Source organism: Heterodontus francisci, chromosome 3 (assembly GCF_036365525.1).
Source record: "Heterodontus francisci isolate sHetFra1 chromosome 3, sHetFra1.hap1, whole genome shotgun sequence".
In the NCBI taxonomy this organism is placed as follows: Eukaryota; Metazoa; Chordata; class Chondrichthyes; order Heterodontiformes; family Heterodontidae; genus Heterodontus; species Heterodontus francisci.
Genome location: NC_090373.1, coordinates 201,491,831 through 201,514,834, shown reverse-complemented (window position 1 = coordinate 201,514,834; position 23,004 = coordinate 201,491,831). Strand labels below are relative to the sequence as shown.

The 23,004-nt window shown below is 44.7% G+C and overlaps 1 protein-coding gene across 1 annotated transcript in view; it reads left to right on the top strand.

The window, feature by feature from the left end:
• The window catches only part of LOC137367179 (dynein axonemal heavy chain 8-like), a 2,062,041-nt gene that overhangs the window by 871,740 nt on the left and 1,167,297 nt on the right, over positions 1 to 23,004 (top strand). The window contains exon 58 of the mRNA XM_068028615.1: positions 14,874 to 14,974. Within this exon, the coding sequence (XP_067884716.1) occupies positions 14,874 to 14,974 (101 nt within the window). The remainder of the gene's footprint in view (positions 1 to 14,873; positions 14,975 to 23,004) is intronic.

Here is a 23,004-nt window from a genome sequence, read left to right as displayed (position 1 = left end):
GTGGGACAGCTCTCCCAACTTTGGCACAAGCCCCCAGATGTTGTAAGGAGGACTTTGCAGGGTCGATAGGGCTGGGTTTTCCGTTGTCGTTTCCGGTGCCTAAGTCGATGTCGAGTGGTCCGTCCGGTTTCATTCCTTTTTATTGACTTCGTAGTGGTTAGGTACAACTGAGTGGCTTGCTAAGGCCATTTCAGAGGGTATGTAAGAGTTAACCACATTGCTGTGGGTCTGGAGTCACATGTCGGCCAGACCAGGTAAGCACAGCAGATTTCCTTCCCTAAAGGACATTAGTGATCCAGATGGGTTTTTACAACAATCGACAATGGTTTCATGACCAACATTAGACTTGCTTTTAATTCCAGATTTTTTAATTAATTAACTTCAAATTCCACCTTCTGCCGTGGTGGGATTTGAACCCATGTCCCGAGAGAAATACCCTGGGTCTCTGGGTTACTAGTCCAGTGATAATACCACTACGCTAGCACCTACCCTAGGCAGGAAGCAAGTGCGAGTAAAAGGCAAACTCCAACCAACTCTTCAGCATAGAGACAGTTAACTAGTAGAGACCTTATATGTCTTGCACAATCAAGAATCTTCTCACCAAGCAGGAATGCATTCTTGGAACTGTAGTTGATTGGAAAGGTAGCTGAAATCAAGCCAGCAAAGGTAAAGAATTCCTTCCAAAAGGTAAAGAATTCCTTACAATTGTCAGCCGGTGCATTATCGAGAGCAACCATAGATTTTCCATCACAGTAAGGCATGGATTTTGTACCTGACATAGAGTCAAACTCGCAACACACAGCACAAAGTTGGCCAGCAAGCACACAGAAAGTTGCAAGAAATATGATAAGCACAGAAGAATGACAAAGAATGCATTTGTATTAGACAATATTGTACACATGGATGGCCACAAGAAAGTCCAGGAGGGAGAACAATGAAAGCGTTCAATGAGTCTAGGAAATGCTTTACCATAATTGATGACTTATTAGTTTGCAATGACAGTATTGTTATTCTTACTTTCATGAGATCCGATATCTTAGATCGATTATACCAAGGCCATTTGGGTGCAACCAAGTGCAGAGTGAGGCACAGTTTTCAGTATAGTGGCCTGGGATGGGATATCAAGACCATGATCAATAATGTCAGACATGCATGATACAGAGACCAGAACAATGCGAACTGCTGTTGACTACCCACTTTCCAATTAGACCTTGGCAAAGGTGGGGCATGGGTTTATTCATGTTTGGTGGGAAGTCATATATCATCATTATCAACTACTTTTCCAGGTGGATAGAAGTCAGATGATTACATTCTACGACTACCGAGGTAGTTATCAGAATCCTTACGGACAGCTTCATGACACATGGGATTCCGGATGAAATATTATTAGACAATGGACCACAGTTCGCAAACAAATGTTTTATCCAGTTTGCTGTGGAGGTGGGCGTTCAGCACTATATGAACTCACAGAGGTAACCACAGTCCGATGGCGAGGCAGACCGAGGTGTGAGAACAATAAAACCTTTACTCAAGAAAAATGAACATCTTCCTATCTCACTCCTAGTTTATCATTCAATGACACTGTTGTGTGGATTATCACCAGCAGAATTACTAATGGGAAGGGAGTTAAGAACACAGCTTCCAGTATTGCCTTAAGAATTAATGCCAGGATTGAAGACCCAAGACTATGAGAAAGCTCAAGAAAGAGAAAACTCCTATACAAGGAAAGAAACCAGGAATTACAATAGGAAATTTCGAGTGAGAAGCTTACCCAAATTAAACAATGGTCAAAAAGTTTGAATGCGTGACCTGGAACAAGAAGGTACAATAATCCATAAACATGAGGACTATCAGTGGTTGTATGTAATATGATGAAGGAAACATACAAAGAAGTTGGAGGAATATCATTCTGATTCCGCAAAATCAACAGCCAATAATACATCTGCAAGATCCAGATGAACAAACCCAAACCGAGCGAAATACTATAACCTGTGTAAACAAAAAACAAATTCAGCAACCCAGACTTCCAATGAAGACTACTGATTGTCCCAGACAAATTGCAACTATATTCAGCTGCTTCATCAATGACCTTCCCTCCATCATAAGGTCAGTAGTAGGGATGTTCACTGCACAATATTCAGCTCTATTTACAAATCCTCATATAATGAAGCAGTCTGCATGCATGCGGCAAAACCTGGACAATATTCAGTATTGGGATAATAAATGGCAAGTAATATTTGTGTCACAGTCCTGCTGGGCAATGACTATCTCCAATAAGAGAATCTAACCACCTCCCCTTGACAGTCGGCAACATTAGCATCATCTCAACCCCCATCATTAACAACCTGTCAGTTACCATTGACTGTAAACCTAACTGGACCAGCCACATTCTGTAGGGCAGGTTGAGAAAGTGATTAATAAGGCATATGGGATCCTGGGCTTTACAAATAGAGGCATAGAGTACAAAAGCAAGGAAGTCATGACAAACAAGGGAAGGCAGTGATGGAGTGGTAATGTCACTGGTCTAGTAATCCAGGGGCCCAGTCTAATGCTCTGGGGATGCATCCATCCATGCCAGTATTGGTAGTAGTGACCACTGCACAGTCCTTGTGGAGACGAAGTCCCGCCTTCACATGGAGGATACCCTCCATCGTGTTGTGTGGCAGTATCACCGTGCTAGATCGGACAGATTTCGAACAGATCTAGCAACTCAAAACTGGGCATTCATGAGGTGGTGTGGGCCATCAGCAGCAGAACAATTGTATTCGACCACAATCTGTAACCTCATGATCCGGCATATTCTCCCACTCTACCATTACCATCAATACGGGGGACCAACCCTGGTTCAGTGAAGAGTGCAGGAGAGCATGCCAGGAGCAGCACCAGGCATATTTAAAAATGAGGTGTCAGCTTGGTGAAGCTACAACACAGGATTATTTGCATGACAAACAACGGAAGCAGCATGCAATAGACAGGGCTATCCCACAACCAATGGATCAGATCTAAGATCTGTAATTCTGCCACATCATGTCGTGAATAGTGCTATTCAACTAAAAAACTGACAGGAGGAGGAGGCTCTTCAAATATCCCCATCCTCAACAATGGAGGAGTCCAGCACATCAGTGCAAAAGACAAGGCTGAAGCATTTGCATCCATCTTCAGCCAGAAGTGCCGAGTGGATAATCCATTTTGGCCTCCTCCTGAGGTTCCCAGCATCACAGATGTCAGTCTTCAGCCAATCCGAATCACTCTACGTGATATCAAGTTATGGCTGAAGGCATTGGATACTGCAAAGACTATGGGCCCTGTCAACATTCCGGCAACAATACTGAAAACTTGTGCTCCAGAACTAGCCACATCCCTAGCCAAGCTGTTCCTGTACAGCTACAACCCTGGCATCTACCTGGCAATGTGGAAAACTGCTCAGGTATGTCTTATGCACAAAAAGCAGGACAAATCCGACCCGGCCAATTACTGCCCTATCAGTCTACTCCTGATCATCTGCAAAGTGATGGAAGGTGTCATCAACAGTGCTATCAAGCGGCACTTAGTCAGCAATAACCTGCTCACTGACACTCAGTTTGGGTTCCGCCAGGGTCACTCACCTCATTACAGACTTGATTCAAACAAGGACAAAAGAGCTGAACTCAAGAGGTGAGGTGAGAGTGACTGCACTTGACTGAGTGTGGCATCAAGGAGCACTAGCAAAACTGAGGTCAATGGGAATGATGGGGAAAACTCTCCGATGGTTGGAGTCATACCTAGCACAAAGGAAGATGGTTGTGGTTGTTGGAGATCAATCATCTCAGTCCCAGGACATCACTGCAGGAGTTCCTCATGATAGTGTCCTAGGCCCAACCATCTTCAGCTGCTTCATCAATGAACTTCCCTTCCATCATAAGGTCAGAAGTGGGGATGTTTGCTGATGTTTGCATAATGTTCAGTACCATTCTCGACTCCTCAGATACCGAATCAGCCCATGTCCAGATGCGGAAAGACATGGACAACATCCAGGCTTGGGCTAATAAGTGGCAAGTAACATTCATGCCACACAATTGCCAGGCAATGACCATTTCAAACAAGAGAGAATCTAACCGTCTCTCCTTGATGTTCAATGGCACTTCTATCACTGAATCCCCCACTTTCAACATCCTAGGGGTTACCATTGAGCAGAAACAGAACTGGACCAGCTACATAAATGCTGTGGCTACAAGAGTCTGGGAATTAAGAGACATGTAACTCACCCCCTGTCTCCCAGTGCCTGTCCACCATCTACAAGGCACAAGTCAGGAGTGTTATGGAATTCTCTCCTCTTGCCTGGATGGGTGCAGTTCCAACAACACTCAAGAAGCTTGACACCATCCAGAACAAAGCAGCTTGCTTGATTGGTACTCCATTCACCACCGTCAACATTCACTCCCTTCCTTACTGACACATGGTGGCAGCAATGTGCACCATCTACAAGATGCACTGCAGCAACTCACCAGGCCTCCTTCAACAGCACCTTCCACACCCTCAACCTCTACCACCTAGAAGGACAAGGGCAGCAGATGCATGGGAACACCGCCACCTGCAAGTTCCCCTCCAAGCCATACAACATCCTGACTTGAAACTATATTGCCGTTCCTTCACTGTCGCTGGGTTAAAATCCTGGAATTCCTTTCCTAACAGCACTGTGGGTGTACCTACACCCCAAGGACTGCAGCGGTTCAAGAAGGCAGCTCACCCCCACCTTCTCTCGGGCAATTAGGGATGGGCAATAAATGCTGGCCTTGCCAATGACGTCCACATGCAACAAACAAATAAAAAAATAACTTTGCCTCAACTGGAGTATTGTGTCAAATTCTGAGCTCCACACTTTAGGAAGAATAAGAAAGCTTTAGAAAGGTTGCAGAACAGCTTTACGAGAATGGTAGCAGTGATGAGGGACTTCAGTTATATGAATATTTTGGAGAAGCCTGGATTGTTCTCCTTAGAGAAGAGAAGGTTGAGAGGAGATTTGTCTGAAGTGTTAAAGTCATGCAGGGTCTAGACAGAGTAGATAGTGACAAATTGTTCCCATTCGTATAAGGGTCGCGAACCTAAGGACAACAATTTAAGGTGATTGGCAAAAGAAGCAATAGGAACAAAAGGCCATTGAGCAGACCAGCAAGAACTGAAACCTAAAGTCACATCGACAAAACTAACACTTGAGAGTTTACCATAAAAGTTAATCATTTTGAGGAACAAAGGGGGTCTTGCCAGTCCAGAACTTCTGACATCCAGATTAGGCTGGTCTCTCCTCAGCCACACAGTAAACATCTAAAGGTCATCTTTGAATTCTGGCAAGGCTGAGAGAGAGAGAGAGAGACAGTTGAACCTTGCTGAGACAAGTTGGAAGTCAGCTACAACAGAGACAAGAGAGTGCCTTTGTAAAAACTACCCTCTTACCTGTGAGAATTGAACTAAGCCATCAGTACTGTCTGCAACCCAAAGAGGACTGCCAGAAGGTTGCAACAGCCCAGCAATTATAGGACAGCCAGCAACCAGGCCTGCAACTGTAAAATTCACCTTCAGAGAGGATCCCATAGATTTTTCCTGAAAGAACAGACTTTTACACCTAAAACTATTACCCTTTTCCTTCTATCTATCTTCTCTTGAGAATGCATGTGAGAGTGAATGCGTGCATAAGTATTGCTCCAAACATTTCGGTGACTTTATATTGTTTAATCTCCTGCTTTAAACCTACAAGAAAACATGTCACTGCTTATTTGGCAAGTAAAACACAGGGGTTGGGGAGAGATGAATCAGCAAAGGAAAACATAAAATAAGAAAAAAATGGAGGCAGAGGTTATTATCTAAAAGTATTGAACTCTGTTGAGTCCCGAAGGCTGTAAAGTGCCCAGTCAAAAGATGCAGTGCTGTTTCTTGAGCTTATTTTGAGTTTCATTGGAACACTGTAGCAGACCAAGGACAGAAAGATCAGAATGGGAGCAAGATGGGGAATTGAAATGGCAAGCGAAAGAAAACTCAGTGTCACGCTTGCGGACTGAACCAAGGTGTTCTTCAAAACGGTCACCCAGTTTTCTTTTGCTGGTTCACCTCTGTCCACCTCCCCAGCGTTGTTTCTTTCTTTGTGTTTGGACAGCTGCTATTCGGCCATTTGCACCTCATCCAGACACATCTTTTGTTTCTTCACTTGACTTTGTAGATTGAAACCTTTTGTCATTTAATCTGTCCTGTCCTCCACCTTATCACAGACCTTCCATTTTGTTTCTCTTCCTCCCTCCCCCTTTCACTTGCTTAAACCATTTCTAACTTTTGCCAGTTCTGATGAAAGGTTACGAACTGAAAAGTTAACTCTGTTTCCCTCATGTTACTCCAATGTGTTTTGTTGAATGATAATTTTCTTTGGTCCACTGACTGGAGATCTGACTTTAGACTTTATTTTATTTTGAAGAAATTTAAAAAGAACATTTAAAAAAGGATGACTGTTGGCAGCTTAAGATGATCACCTAGTTTACAACATTGCAAAGGACTATGAAGAGGGAGACGAAATGCTGTATTTCCCAGCATTAACCAAGACCCAGGAGGACTCAGCAAGCAGAGAAATACTGCTAACTGCTATGTTTGAATGACTGAGTGACTGTCATGTGACAAGCACCACCCCATCTATGGTTTTAAGCTGGTGTTTTCTCTGCAGCAAAGGAGAAGCAACTGGACTCTGATGTGGGCAGACCTAAGTGAGGGTCCCTCTCTCTCTCTATTGCAGTTTGAAAGCTTTCAAATCCTGCCTGTTGACTGACCATCTTTGAATACTCCAGCTACAATCAAAAACCCTGTTGGAGGAAATCATCCTCACTGCTGTCTTCAAATGAAAAGTCTCAGGACCACTGAATTCAGCTAGAAGCCAGCCGAATCACCAAACTCCACAGACTGCAAACCTTTTTGTATGTACTCTAACTCAACCAAACTACTTTTCCCCACTCTGTAATCTATTTGTTTGTGTGTAAACCTCCAGTTTGTGTGTATGTGTGTGAGTGAAAGTTATTATTTTTATTAGTTCGGTTTAGGTACAATAATGTTAACCTCTTTGTTAGCTCAAGAAAATCTGTCCAATTGCTGCTTGTTATGATCCTAGCAAGGAAGTAATCAAACATCTACTAAATTGGCCAGTACATCCACTTTAAAAAAGAATTAAACCTATTGTGGTCAAACAGGGAGAGGGAAAAAAAGGAAGCCCTTCAAACCCTCCACACACACATAACACTCTCCACAGATGCTGCCTGATCTGAGCATTTCCAGCATTTTCTGTTTTTGTTTCCAGAACAGTGATGTTGGATAGGACTCTGGGCAGCCTGCACTGAGAGGACCATGTACAGTTCTGGTTTCTATATAATAAAAAAGACATTGTCTGTATTTACTCTCCCCAGTGTACAGGAGACCACATTGCGAGCTGTGTATACAGTGTACTAAATTGAATGAAGTGCAAGACTTACTTTCCAGGAGAGCAGTAGCCAAGGAGTGGACCTGCAGGGGGAACATGGAGTGGGGAGCAGCTAAATAAAGGCCGAGGATCGCGGCCTACAGTACTTAACTTCGGGGAGAGGAGCAGATTGGTGGGAGGAGTGGGGAGCAGTTAAATACAGCCCGAGGATCGCAGTCTACAACACCTACCTTCCGGGAAAGCAGCAGACAGGAGTCCAAGCACGCCTGAGTTTGAAAAAAATAAGTGAACAGTGACATCACAGGAAAGCAATAAGGTGATTGGTTGATGAGTAACTGCTGTTAGGGAGTATCTATAAATAGCTGGGTTACAGCGTCCCAACAACTAAAAACGAGTATTAACAATAAGGAACAAGTGAGTAGCTGGAGAGTATTATCTCATTTTTTGAGTAAGGTTTGTTTTAATTAGTGAACTGTATTGATTATTAGAAGGATTTCTCAGTACTGGTAAGGTTTTATTAATAGTTCTAAGGTGTTGTAGTATTGGTAAGGTTTGTTTTTTTTAGCAGTAGCAAAGGATCAACTAATAAATAAAGGATTGGCAGGGGTGCTTCAGCCTCGAGAGTGCACCTCCTGTGCTATGTGAGAGCTCCAGGATACTTCCCATTTCCTGGAGAACCATTTGTGCAGGAAGTGTTGTCAATTGCAGCAGCTTGAGCTCTTGATTTTGGACCTTGAGCGGCAGCTGGCAACACTGCAGTGCATTCATGAGAATGAGAACTACGTGGATATGACGTTTATAGATGTGGTCACCGCACAGCTTAAGCATATGCAGGGATAGAGGGAATGGGTGACCGCCAGGCAGTCAAAAAGAATCAGGCAGGTAGTGCAGGAGACCCCTGAGTGCATCACACTCTCCAACAGATATTCAGGTCTGAATACTGAGGAAAGTGATGCTTCATCTGGGGAGTGCAGACAGAGCCAAGTCCCATGACACCATGGGTGGCTCAACTGCACAGATGGGTACAGGGAAGACTGGAAGAGCCATAGTGATAGGTGATTCAATAGTCAGGGGAACAGACAGGTGTTTCTGTGGCAGCAGACATGAATCCAGGATGGCATGTTGTATCCCCGGTGCCAGGGTCAAGGATGTCACTGTGCAGTTGCAGAACATCCTGAAGGGGGAGGGTGAACAGCCAGCAGTCATGGTCCACATCGGAACCAAAGACATAGGTAGAAAGAGGGATGTGGTCCTGCAGTCAGAATTTAGGGAGCTCGGTAAGAAATTAGCAAGCAAGACCTCAAAAGTAGTCATCTCCGGATTGGTTCTAGTGCCATGCGCAAGTGAGTATAGAAAAAGAAGGATAAGACAGATGAATGCCTGGTTGGAAAGATGGTGCAGGAGGGAAGGCTTTGGATTCCTGAGACATTGGGACCGGTCTGGGGGAGATGGGACCTGTACAGGCCAGACTGTTTGCACCTGAAATGAGCTGGGACTCAGTTCCTTGCAGGATGTTTTGCTAGTGCTGTTGGGGAGGGTTTAAAGTAGGCAGGGGGATGGGGACCATAGGATAGACCCAGTTGGGATAAAATCAGAAGCGAAAATGGAATGCAGAAAATTAATGGATGAGTCTGAAAGACAGAGGAAACAAAGGCTAGAAAATAAAAGAAAGTTTGACAGTACTCAAGGGTATCTATTTCAATGCAAGGAGTATCGCAAATAAAGCAGATGAGCTGAGGGCACAGCTAGATATGTGGCAGTATGATATAGCAATTATAGAAACATGGCTTAAGGAGGGAGAGCAATGGCAGCTCAACGTTCCTGGTAACAGGATTTTCAGACGCGATAGGGAGGGGGATAATAAAGGAGGGGGAGCGGCAGTTTTGGTCAGAGAAACTATTACAGCTGTAAGGAGGGATGATATGTTGGAACGTTCATCATATGAGGCCATATGGATTGAGCTAAGGAACAAAAAAGGGGCAATCACACTGCCAGGAGTGTACTATAGACCCCCAAACAGTCAGAGAGAGATAGAAGAGCAGATATGTCGGCAAATCTCTGAGAAGTGAAAGAACAATAGGGCAGTAATAATAGGGGATTTTAACTACCCCAATATTAACTTTTCTTTTTTTTTATTCATTCATGGGATGTGGGTGTCGCTGGCTAAGCCAGCATTTATTGCCCATCCCTAATTGCCCTTGAGAAGGTTGTGGTGAGCTGCCTTCTTGAACTGCTGCAGTCGGGGTAGGTACAGTTCCAGGATTTTGACCCAGTGACAGTGAAGGAACGGCGATATAGGTCCAAGTCAGGCTGGTGTGTGACTTGGAAGGGAACTTGCAAGTGGTGGTGTTCCCATGCATTTGCTGCCCTTGCCCTTCTAGTTGGTAGAGGCCGCAGGTTTGGAAGGTGCTGTCTAAGGAGCCTTGGTGCGTTGCTGCAGTGCATCTTGTAGATAGTACACACTGCTGCCACTGTGCATCGGTGGTGGAGCGAGTGAATGTTTGTGAATGGGGTGCCAATCAAGCGGGCGGCTTTGTCCTGGATGGTGTCGAGCTTCTTGAGTGTTGTTGGAGCTGCACCCATCTAGGCAAGTGAAGAGTATTCCATCACACTCCTGACTTGTGCCTGGGATAGTTTAATGTGAAAGGAACTGAGGGAATAGAATTCATGAGGTGAATTCAGGAGAGCCTTTTTGCCCAGTATGTAGCCAGTCCAACAAGAGAGGGAGCAGTTTTAGACTTAGTTTTAAGAAATGAAGATGGGCAGGTGGAAGGAATGGCAGTGGGAGAGCAATTTGATGGTAGTGATCATAATTCAGTCAGTTTTAACATAATTATGGAAAAGGACAGAGATAGAACCGGAGTTAGAGTTCTCAATTGGGGCAAGACCAATTTTACTAAACTGAGGAGTGATTTAGCGAAAGTGGACTGGAAATAGCGACTCGAAGGTAAATCAGTGTCAGAGCGTGGGAGGCATTCAAAGGGGAGATTCAAGGGGTTCAGAGTAAACATGTTCCGACAAAGAAAAAGGGTGAGACGGCCAAATTTAGAGCCCCATGGATATCAAGGAGCTTACAGGGTAAGATAAGGTGGGAAAGGAAAGCTTGCAAGTCCAACACCAAGAACTCAATACTACTAAAAGCTGAGTGGAGTATAGAAAGTGGAGGGGTGAAATCAGAAAGGAAATCAGGAAAGCAAAGCAAAGTCATGAAAAATATTGGCAAGCAAAATCAAGGTGAACCCAAAGATGTTTTATCAATACATTAAGAGTAAGAGGATAACTAAGGAAAGAGTAGGGCCCATAAAAGACCAAAATGGCGGAAGATGTTGGTATTGCTCTTAATGAATACTTTGCATCTATCTTCACAAAAGAGGGGAATGATGCAGATACTATAGTTAAAGAGGAGTGTGAAGTATAGGGTGTGATAAACATAGGGAGAGAGGAAATATTAATGGGATTCGCATCATTGAAAGTTGATAAATAAAAGAAGCATGAGAGAAAATAGCAGAAGGTCTGACCATCATTTTCTAGTCCTCACTGGATACAGTTGTGGTGCCGGAGGATTGGAGAACTGCTAACATTGTACCTCTGTTTAAAAAGGGAGCAAGGGATAGACAGAATAATTACAGACCAGTCAGTCTAACCTCAGTAGTGGGCAAATAATTGGAATCTATTCTGAGAGACAGTATAAACTGTCACTTAGAAAGGCACAAGTTAATCAAGGATAGTCAGCATGGATTTGTTAAGGAAGATCTTGTTTGAACAACTTGATTGAATTTTTTGAAAAAGTAACAAGGAACATAGATGAGGGTAGTGCAGTTGATGTGGTCTACAAGGGTTTTAGCCAGGCTTTTGACATGGTCCCACATGGCAGATTGGTTAAAAAAATAAAATCCCATGGGATCCAGGGAAATGCAGCAAGGCGGATACAAAATTGGCTCAGTCGCAGGAAACAAAGGGTAATTGTTGACGGGTGTTTTAGCGACTGGAGGGCTGTTTCCGGTGGCATTCCGCAGGGCTCAGTACTGGGCCCCCTGCTTTTTGTGGTATATTTTAATGATTTGCACATAAATGCAGGGGGGCATGATCAAGAAGTTTGCAGATGACACAAAGATTGGCCATGTGGTAGATCATGAGGAGGATAGCTGTAGGCTGCAGGAAGATATTGATGGTCTGGTCAGAAAAGTGACAAATGGAATTCAACCTGGAGAAGTTCTCCCTGTGTTTGCGTGGGTTTCCTCCGGGTGCTCCGGTTTCCTCCCACATGCCAAAGACTTGCAGGTTGATAGGTAAATTGGCCACTAGCAATTGCCCCTAGTATAGGTAGGTGGTAGGGAAATATAGGGACAGGTGGGGATGTGGTAGGAATATGGAATTAGTGTAGGATTAGTATAAATGGGTGGTTGATGGTCGGCACAGACTCGGTGGGCCGAAGGGCCTGTTTCAGTGCTGTATCTCTAAACTAAACTGAAAGTGTGAGGTGATGCATTTGGGGAGGTCAAATAAGGCAAAAGAATACAAGTTTAATGGGAAAATACTGAGACATGTCGAGGAAGTGAGGGACCATGGAGTGAATGTTCACAGATCCCTGAAGGTAGCAGGACAGGTCGATCAGGTGGTTAAGAAGGAATATGGAATCCTTTCCTTTATTAGCTGAGGTATAGAATATAAGAGCAGTGTGGTTATGCTGGAACTCATTGATTAGGCCACAACTTGAGTACTGTGTGCTGTTCTGGTCACCTCATTACAGAAATGATGTAATCGCACTAGAGAGGGCACAGAGGAGATTTTCGAGGCTGTTGCCAGGGCTGGGAAAATGCAGCTATGAGGAAAAATTGGATAGGCTGGGGTTGCTCCCCTTGGAAAAGAGGAGACTGAGGGGAGATCTGATTGAAATGTACAAAATTTTGAGGGACCCAGATAGAGTGGAGGTGAAGGGCCTATTCACCTTAACAGAGAGGTCAGTGACTAGGGAGCATAGATTTTGACGTGATTGGTGGAAAAGTTAGAGGGGACATAAGGAAAAACTTTTTCACCCAGAGGGTGCTAGGGGTCTGGAACTCAGTAATTGAAGGAGTAGTTGAGGCAGAAACCCTCAACTCACTCAAAAGGCGTCTGAATATGCACCGCAAGTGCTGTATTCTGCAGGGCTACAACCAAATGCTGGAAGGTGGGATTAGACTGGGTGGATCATTTTTCAGCCGGCACAGACACGATGGGCCAAGTGGCCTCTTTCTGTGCCTTAAACTTTCTATGATTCTATAAATTGCTGTTTCACTTGCAAGGAGTGTTTGGGGAGGTGGAAGGGAGGAGGTCAAAGGGGAGGTGTTGCATCTCCTGTGCATGGATGGAAAGGTGCCGTCGGAACGAGGGAGAGTTTTGGGACTGAGGGATGGACCATGGTGTCATGGAGGGAACAGTCCCTTCGGAATGCTGAAAGGGGAGGGGAGAGAGGAGGTGTGTTTGGCGGAGGCATCATGCTGGAGGTAGCGGAGGATGGTCTGTTGAACATGGAGGGTGGTGCGGTGGTAGGTGAGAACAAGAGGAACCCTGTCATGGTTCAGGGAGGGAGGAAAAGGGGTGAAAGCAGAAGTGCGTGAAATAGATTGGACACGGATGAGGGCCCTGCCAACTATGGTCGGGGGAGTCCTTGGTTGAGGAAAATGGAAGACATATTAGAAGCGCTCTTGTGGACGGTTGCATTGTCTGAACGGATGCGACAGAGAGGGAGAAACCGGGAGAATGAAATCGAATCCTTGCAGTAAGTGGGATGTGAGGAAGTAGAGTCCAGGTAACTGCTTTTGATTTCTATACTCCTAGAAATAAATCTCAGTATTTCTTTTGCTATTTCAATTACTTTGCTAATCTTTGATGCTGCTGTTACTTGTACCCTAAATCTCTTTGCGTTTTGCCCCATTCAGTTTGTTATTTTCTAAGGTACAGGTTATATTTCTATTTTTCCTTCCAAAGTGCATCACCTCACATTTATCTGTCTTGAAGTTCATTTGCCACTTAGCTGCCCAGTCTGCAAGTTTTCTAATGTATTTTCTTATGTTGCATTCTTCTGTAGTCTTAGCTATAACCCCCAGTTTGGTATCACCTGTAAATTTTGATTTGATATACTTGTTCCTGGGTTCAAAACATTCATGTGAATTATGAATAACAGTGGTCCCAACATTGGTTCTTGTCATACTTTCTACATATCCCCAACATGAATAGCCTCTATTAGACTCTATCTTTACCTCTCTTTTCCCTCTTTTTTTATGTGCTATCCATGCCATAACCAGTGTCTTGAGCCTGTCATGTGGTACCTTATCGAAGGCCTTTTGAAAATCCTACTGAGGACTCAAATTAGCAGTGTGACCAGTGATGTCCCCAGGAATCTGTACTGGGGTCTTAGCTTTTCACTATATTTATAATTGACTTTGATGAAGAAAGTGGCACAGTAAAGTGTAAAGAAGAGCAGTAAGTTATGAGGGGACCTTGATAGGTTAAGTGAGTGGGCATCACTGTTACAGATAGAGTTAAATGCGGGGAAGTTTGAGTTCTTCTGCTTTGGACCTAAGAAAGATCAGAATATTTTCTATATGGTTGAGAAGCTAGGAACAGGAAGAATTAGAGGTCCAAATACAGAAATCATTAAAAGCTAGTGGACAGGTGCAAAAAATAATTTAAATAAGACTGATGGAATGTTGACCATTACCTTAACTGGGCTAAATTAGAAAGTGGTGCAAGTTATGTTGCAGTTATATAAAGCTCTGGTTAATTCTTTTTCGAGTCCTTCATTCAGTTATAGCACTACATCTCATATATTGGCCTTGGCAGGGGTGCAATACCAGTTCTCCAGAATGGTACCAAGGCTAAAACGGTTAATTGTGAGGACAGGTTGCATAGAGTAAGCTTGCATTACTTTGAGAATAGAAGACTGAGGGGTGATCTAACTGATTTATTGAATATGATTTAAGGAGTTGATAGGGTAGATAGATGGAAACCATTTCTTCCAATGGAGGAGTCCAGGAAAAGTCTAGGCCATTCAGGAATGTTGTCAGCGTGCACTACTTCACTCAAAGGCGTACTGGAAATCCTGAACTCTCTCCCTCAAAAAACTGTTTAGGTTAACTCAATTGAAAATTTCAAAACTGAGATAGATTTTTAATAGCCAAGTGCGTTAAGGGCTACAAAACCAAGGCGGGTATTTGGAGTTAAGATACAGATCTAATTGAATGATGGAATTGGGTTGAGGGACTGAATGGCCTACTCTGGTTCCTAGCTCCTCAACTCAACCAACTGAAGCTGGTAATGATTAACAACTTGGACTGACCTGTGAGAAAAGTGTAATACAAAATTTGCAAATAAGTGGAAGGAATAGAATGTATGATCTGTGCATAATATTAAGAATCAGTAACACAAGCATTGGTTCTCATATCTAATTTCTGATTTGTTTCAGAGTTGGTTTGATGACTTATGGAGGAAGTTTGTGACATATTCATCAGGAGAGCGTTTATTTGGATTGCCAATCCAAGATTATGAAATACTGCAGAAAAATAGGTAAGTTGCATTTCACATAGGACAGAACTGAGTTAATTGATATCCTGAATCCATATATAAAGAGAATAGGACTAATTGGATAACTTTTTCAAAGAACCATCCCAGACAGGATGGACTGAATGACCTCATTCTGTACTGTATTGGGGGAATTTTAGCCTGGAGGAGTGCATGTGTTTCAGTTCGAGTGTCGGAGGGTGAAAACCTGGACAAATGTGCGCCTATTGGGAAGCCGGCTCCAACCCACTGAACTCTGCGTTCGCTGTTTACGAGCAACCCCCACAGGAGAAGCAGGTTATCTATTAATATGTGCTACTCACTCAATTGAAGCATGATTGCAATTCAGTTTCAAATTTAACGCAGCATCCATGGGTCCCCTGGGCTACCTCAACCTTGCAAGTGAAAAGGATAAAAGGGTAAGAGTAAAAGGGTAGCTAGGGAGAGAGTAGGTCCCCTTAAGGATCAGTGTGGCAATCTATGTGTGGAGCCACGGGAAATGGGCGAGGTCTTAAATGAATATTTCTCGTCCGCATTTACCGTAGAGAAGGTCATGGAAGCTAGTGAGTTCAAGGGAGGGAACACCGATATCCTGGAGCATATCAACATTACAAAGGAGGAGGTGTTGGAGGTTTTGAAGCGCATTAAGGTGGATAATCCCCAGGGCCTGACCAGGTGTATCCTAGGATGCTATGGGAAGCAAGGGAGAAGATTTCTGGGGCCCTGGCAGAGATTTTTGTATCATGGTTAGCCACAGGTGAGGTACTGGAAGACTGGAGGATAGCTAATGTTGTGCCTTTATTTAAGAAGGGCAGCAGGGATAAGCCAGGGAAATACAGGCCGGTGAGCCTTACATCAGTGGTGGGAAAGTTATTGGAAGGGATTCTGAGAGACAGGATTTATATGCATTTGGAAAGGCATGGTCTGGTTAGGGATCGTCAGCATGGCTTTGTGCGTGGGAAATCATGTCTCACGAATTTGATTGAATTTTTTGAGGAGGTGACCAAGAGGATTGACGAGGGCAGGGCGGTGGACTTTGTATACATTGACTTTAGCAAGGCCTTTGACAAGGTCCCGCATGGTAGGCTGGTCCAGAAGGTTCGAACACATGGGATCCAGGGTGAGCTAGCCAATTGGATACAAAATTGGCTTGGTGATAGGAGGCAGAGGGTGGTAGTGGAGGGTTGTTTTTCCAATTGGAGGCCGGTGACAGTAGTGTGCCGCAGGGAATGGTGTTGGACCTCTGTTGTTTGTCATATATATTAATGACTTGGATGTGAATGTAAGGGGCATGATTAGTACGTTTGCAGATGACACCAAAATTGGTGGTCTAATGGACAGTGAAGAAGGTTGCCTAAGGTTACAACAGGATATTGATCAACTGGGAAAGTGGGCAAGGGATTGGCAAATGGAAGATAACGCAGACAAGTGTGAAGTGATGCATTTTGGGAGTTAAGCCAGGGCAGGACATATACAGTGAATGGCAGGGCCCTGGGGAGTGTTGTTGAGCAGAGAGACTTGGGGTGCAAGTACATAGTTCCCTGAAAGTGGCAACACAGTTAGACAGGGTGGTGAAGAAGGCGTACGGCATGCTTGCCTTCGTCGACCGAGGCATTGAGTACAAGAGTTGGGACGTCATGTTACAATTGTACATAACATTGGTTAGGCCGCATTTGGAGTACTGTATGCAGTTCTGGTCGCCACACTGCAGGAAAGATGTGATTAAGCTGGAGAGGGTGCAGAAAAGATTCACAAGGATGTTGCCTGGTTTGGAGGGCTTGAGTTATAAAGAGAGATTGGATAGGCTGGGTCTGTTTTCTCTGGAGCGAAGGAGGCTGAGCGGGGACATAATAGAGGTATATAAAATTATGAGAGGCATATATAGGGTAGATAGCCAGAGTCTGTTTCCCATGGTAGGGGTGACCAAAATTAGAGGGCATAGATTTAAGGTGAGAGGGAGGAGGTTTAAAGGGGATCAAAGGGGTACATTTTTCACACAAAGAATAGTGGGTATCTGGAATGAGCTGCCTGAGGAGGTGGTGGAGGCAGGAACCATAGCAACATTTAAGAGGCATCTGGACAGGTACTTGAATGAGAATGGCATAGAGGGATATTAAATTAATGCAAGCAGGTGGGAATGGTATAGATAGGCATTATGGTCGGCATGGACGCGGTGGACCAAAGGGTCTGTTTCTATGCTGTACGACTCGATGACTCTAAATTGCAGAAGGATGCAAGAATTTTAAAATAATGACAATGGAGAACTTCAATTCTCTCTAATGTAGACTGCGAAAATAAAAGGTGGGGAAGGAATTCCTGAACCGTATATAAGAACTTTTTGATCAGTAAGTTTCCAGTCCAATAAAGTGCTGGATCTAGTTCGAGGCAGTGAAGTGGAGCATGTTTCATTGGAGGGCATTTGGGAAACAATACCCTGAGGTTTAGAGTAGACCTGAAAAAGTACAAGGAAACTCAAAAATGAAAATACTTAATTGTAGGAAAGCTAAAACATAACCAGAAAATACTGGAAATGCTCAGCAGGTCAAGGTGCATCTGTGGAGTGAAAAACAAAGCTAATATTTCAGGTCCATGTGACCTTTCACCAGAACTGATGACCGTTCATCTCTCACTAAGGCATTCGACATCATCAGCAGAGCAGGGCTCTGCAAGATTTTGGGAAAAATTAGCTGACCACCAAAGCTGTTCAGTTTCATCTGCTCCTTCCATGACAACATGCACTGCACTGTACAATTTGATAGCTCCACTTCCAACAGTTTCGTAGTGAAGAATGGAGTGAAACAGAGTTGTGTCCTAGCCTCCACTGTGTTTGGCATCTTCTTCTCCATGCTCCTGACCTTCGCCTTCCCTGCAAATACGGAAGGAGTCTACTTGCGTACTAAGTCAGACAGCAAATGCTACAATCTATCAAGGCTTAAAGCAAAAACAAAAACACATCACGTCATGATCAGAGAACTCCTCTGTACTAATGATACTGCGCTAGTCGCTCACACGGAAGTCAGCTACAAAGACTCATGGACTGTCTTTCCCATGCCTCTACCTTATTCTCCTTGATTATAAGCATCAAGAAAACCATGGTCATGAGACAAGGTGTTGCATCTCTGCCCCATATCACTCTAAATAACACTCCACTGGAAATGGTTCGCAAATTCTGCTTCCTTGGACAATCTGTCCCTTGATGGAGAGCTCGATACAGGCATAGGGAAAGCAGCTAGCACCTTTGGCCGACTCGTGAAACACGAGATAACACCAAGATGACCCTTAGGACATCCAAAGCGCTACTTCAAAGATGTTTGCAAGCATGACATGAAGGCCGTAAATGTTGACTATCACACCTGGGAGTCACTAGCTGGTGAAAGAGGGAAATGGCGACATATCCTGTGGACTGGTGTGCACTTCCACGATGACCAGTTGCGACAGCAGCTTGGCAACAAGCACCAATGTCAAAAACAACTCACAGTGTCACTTGGCAGCTTCACATGCGGCACTTGTGCCAGAACCTGCCTCTCAAGGATTGGCCTTCACAGCCATCAGCAAAGGTGAACCAAGAGAAGGCATCCCACCTAAGTGGATTGTTTGCTGCGTATCCATCATCTTTTGCAGATGGAAGGATGCGAACCAGAAGGATATGAACATCGCTGACCAGGCCAGCAGTTATTGCCCATCTCTAATAGCCATGAGAAAGTGGTGAACCACTTTCTTGAGCCGCTGCAGTCCTTGTGGTGTCAGTGCACCCATAATGCTGTTGGTAAGGGAGTTCCAGGGTTTTCACTTAGCAACAGTGAAGGAACTGCCATATAATGCCAAGTCAGGATATTATGTGACTTGGGGGGGAGCTTGCAGTTGGTGGTGTTCCCACGTGCCTGCTGCCCTTGTTGTTCTTGGCAGGTTTCTGCAGTGCATCTTGTAGATGGTACATGAGGGATGCGAAATTTCTGCCAATTGTGGATTTCCGACATTGGAGTTTCGGAAATCTACCGTTGACTTCTTCCAACCTTACAAAGCGGCACAGTGGTGCAGTGGTTAGTACCGCAGCCTCACAGCTCCAGTGACCCGGGTTCAATTCTGGGTACTGTCTGTGTGGAGTTTGCAAGTTCTCCCTGTGTCTGCGTAGGTTTCCTCCGGGTGCTCCGGTTTCCTCCCACATGCCAAAGACTTGCAGGTTGATAGATAAATTGGCCATTACAGATTGCCCCTAGTAGGTGGTAGGGAAATATAAGGACAGGTGGGGATGTGGTAGGAATATGGAATTAGTGTAGGATTAGTATAAATGGGTGATTGATGGTCGGCACAGACTCAGTGTGCCGAAGGGCCTGTTTCAGCGCTGTATCTCTAAACTAAACTAAACTAAAAAGACTGGTTTTAAAAGACAATCAGAACTGTCAGTTTGACAAAGAACAAAGAACAAAGATAATTACAGCACAGGAACAGGCCCTTCGGCCCTCCAAGCCTGCGCCGATCCAGATCCTCTCTCTAAACATGTCGCCTATTTTCTAAGGTTCTGTATCTCTTTTCTTCCTGCCCATTCATGTATCTGTCTAGATACATCTTAAAAGACGCCATCGTGCCCGCATCTACCACCTCCGCTGGCAACGCGTTCCAGGCACCCACCACCCTCTGCGTAAAGAACTTTCCACGCATATCCCCCCTAAACTTTTCCCCTTTCACTTTGAACTCGTGTCCTCGAGTAATTGAATCCCCCACTCTGGGAAAAAGCCTCTTGCTATCCACCCTGTCTATACCTCTCATGATTTTGTACACCTCAATCAGGTCCCCCCTCAACCTCCGTCTTTCTAATGAAAATAATCCTAATCTACTCAACCTCTCTTCATAGCTAGCGCCCTCCATACCAGGCAACATCCTGGTGAACCTCCTCTGCACCCTCTCCAAAGCATCCACATCCTTTTGGTAATGTGGCGACCAGAACTGTACGCAGTATTCCAAATGTGGCCGAACCAAAGTCCTATACAACTGTAACATGACCTGCTAACTCTTGTACTCAATACCCCGTCCGATGAAGGAAAGCATGCCGTATGCCTTCTTGACCACTCTATTTACCTGCGTTGCCACCTTCAGGGAACAGTGGACCTGAACACCCAAATCTCTCTGTACATCAATTTTCCCCAGGACTTTTCCATTTACTGTATAGTTCACTCTTGAATTGGATCTTCCAAAATGCATCACCTCGCATTTGCCCTGATTGAACTCCATCTGCCATTTCTCTGCCCAACTCTCCAATCTATCTATATTCTGCTGTATTCTCTGACAGTCCCCTTCACTATCTGCTACTCCACCAGTTCCGATTTTTTTTGAAGCCTGCTAACCACAAAGCTCTCAGAGTTGAAGGAGGTACAGTGTGTGTGTTGGGGGGTGGGGGTGGGTGGGAGTTGGATGGAGTACAGAGTATGCATGTGTTGGTGGGGAAGTTGGATGGGGTGCAGTGTGTGTATGTGTGGGGGCGGGGGGTGGCGTTGGATGGGGTACAGTGTGTGTGTGAGGGGGGAGTTAGATGGGATACCTTCTCCTGCTCCTTATATTCTTATAATTGTAGCATATAGCCAGTGCAAAGCACACCATTTAGTGATTGCCTGCCTGAACAACGGGGCAATAACCTGCTCAGTGACACTCAGTTTTGGGTTCCGCCAGAGCCACTCAGCCCCTGACCTCATTACAGCCTTGGTTCAAACATGGAAAAAGAGCTGAACTCCAGCGGTGAGGTGAGAGTTACTGCCCTTGATATCAAGGCAGCATTTGACTGAGTATGGCATCAAGGAGCCCGAGCAAAACTGAAAGTCAATGGGAATCAGAGGAAAACTCTCTGCTGGTTGGAGTCATACCTAGCACAAAGGAAGATGATTGTGGTTGTTGGAGGTCAATCATCTTAGCTCCAGAACATCACTGCAGGAGCTCCTCAGGGTAGTGTCCTAGGCCCAACTATCTTCAGCTGCTTCATCAATGAACTTCCTTCAATCATAAGATAGAAGTGGGGATGTTCGCTGATGATTGCACAATGTTCAGCACCATTCGTGACTCCTCAGATACTGAAGCAGTCCGTGCAGAACTACATCAAAACCTGGACAATATCCAGGCTTGGGCTGATAAGTGGCAAGTAACATTCGTGCCACACAAGTGCCAAGCAATGACCATCTTCAACAAGAGAGAATCTAACCATCTCCCCTTGACATTCAATGGCATTACGATTGCTGAATCCCCTACTATCAACATCCTAGGAGTTACCATTGACCAGAAACTGAACCAGAATAGCCATATAAATACTGTGGCTACAGGAACAGGTCAGAGGCTAGGAATCCTGCAATGAGTAAATCACTTCCTGACTCCCCAAAGCCTGTCCACCATCTACAAATGTTGGAAAAGGTTATAAGAGACAGGATTTATAATCATCTTGAAAAGAATAGGTTCATTAGCGATAGTCAGCACGGTTTTGTGACGGGTAGGTCGTGCCTCACAAACCTTATTGAGTTTTTTGAGAAGGTGACCAAACAGGTGGATGAGGGTAAAGCAGTGGATGTGGTGTATATGGATTTCAGTAAGGCGTTTGATAAGGTTCCCCACGGTAGGCTATTGCAGAAAATACGGAAGTATGGGGTTGAAGGTGATTTGGAGCTTTGGATCAGAAATTGGCTAGCTGAAAGAAGACAGAGGGTGGTGGTTGATGGCAAATGTTCATCCTGGAGTTTGGTTACTAGTGGTGTACCGCAAGGATCTGTTTTGGGGCCACTGCTGTTTGTCATTTTTATAAATGACCTGGAAGAGGGTGGAGAAGGGTGGGTTAGTAAATTTGCGGATGACACGTAGGTCGGTGGAGTTGTGGATAGTGCCGAAGGATGTTGTAGGGTACAGAGGGACATAGATAGGCTGCAGAGCTGGGCTGAGAGATGACAAATGGAGTTTAATGCGGAAAAGTGCGAGGTGATTCACTTTGGAAGGAGTAACAGGAATGCAGAGTATTGGGCTAATGGGAAGATTCTTGGTAGTGTAGATGAACAGAGAGATCTTGGTGTCCAGGTGCATAAATTCCTGAAGGTTGCTACCCAGGTTAATAGGGCTGTTAAGAAGGCATATGGTGTGTTAGCTTTTATTAGTAGGGGGATCGAGTTTCGGAGCCACGATGTCATGCTGCAGCTGTACAAAACTCTGGTGAGACCGCACCTGGAGTATTGCGTGCAGTTTTGGTCACCGCATTATAGGAAGGATGTGGAAGCTATGGAAAGGGTGCAGAGGAGATTTACTGGGATGTTGCCTGGTATGGAGGGAAGGTCTTAAGAGGAAAGGCTGAGGGACTTGAGGTTGTTTTCATTGGAGAGAAGGAGGAGGAGAGGTGACTTAATAGAGACATATAAGATAATCAGAGGGTTAGATAGGGTGGATAGTGAGAGTCTTTTTCCTCGGATGGTGATGGCAAACACGAGGGGACATAGCTTTAAGTTGAGGGGTGATAGATATAGGACAGATGTGAGAGGTAGTTTCTTTACTCAGAGAGTAGTAGGGGCGTGGAACACCCTGCCTGCAACAGTAGTAGACTCGCCAACTTTAAGGGCATTTAAGTGGTCATTGGATAGACATATGGATGAAAATGGAATAGTGTAGGTCAGATGGTTTCACAGGTCGGCGCAACATCGAGGGCCGAAGGGCCTGTACTGCGCTGTAATATTCTAATCTATTCTAATCTAATCTAATCTAATCTAACAAGGCACAAGTCAGGAGTGTGATGGAATACTGTCCCCTTGCCTGGAGGGTGCAGCTCCAACAACACTCAAGAAACTTGACACCATCCAGGGCAAAGCAGCCCGCTTGATTGGCACACCATCCACAAACATTCACTCCCTTCACCACCGACGCACTGTGGCAGCAGTGTGTACCATCTACAAGATGCACTGCACAATGCACCTCAGACAGCACCTTCCAAACCCACAACCTCTACCATCTAGAAGGACAAGGGCAGCAAATGGGTTTGGGCTAGAGGAACAGGAACAAGTGCTCACTGAGGTGGTAAGTTC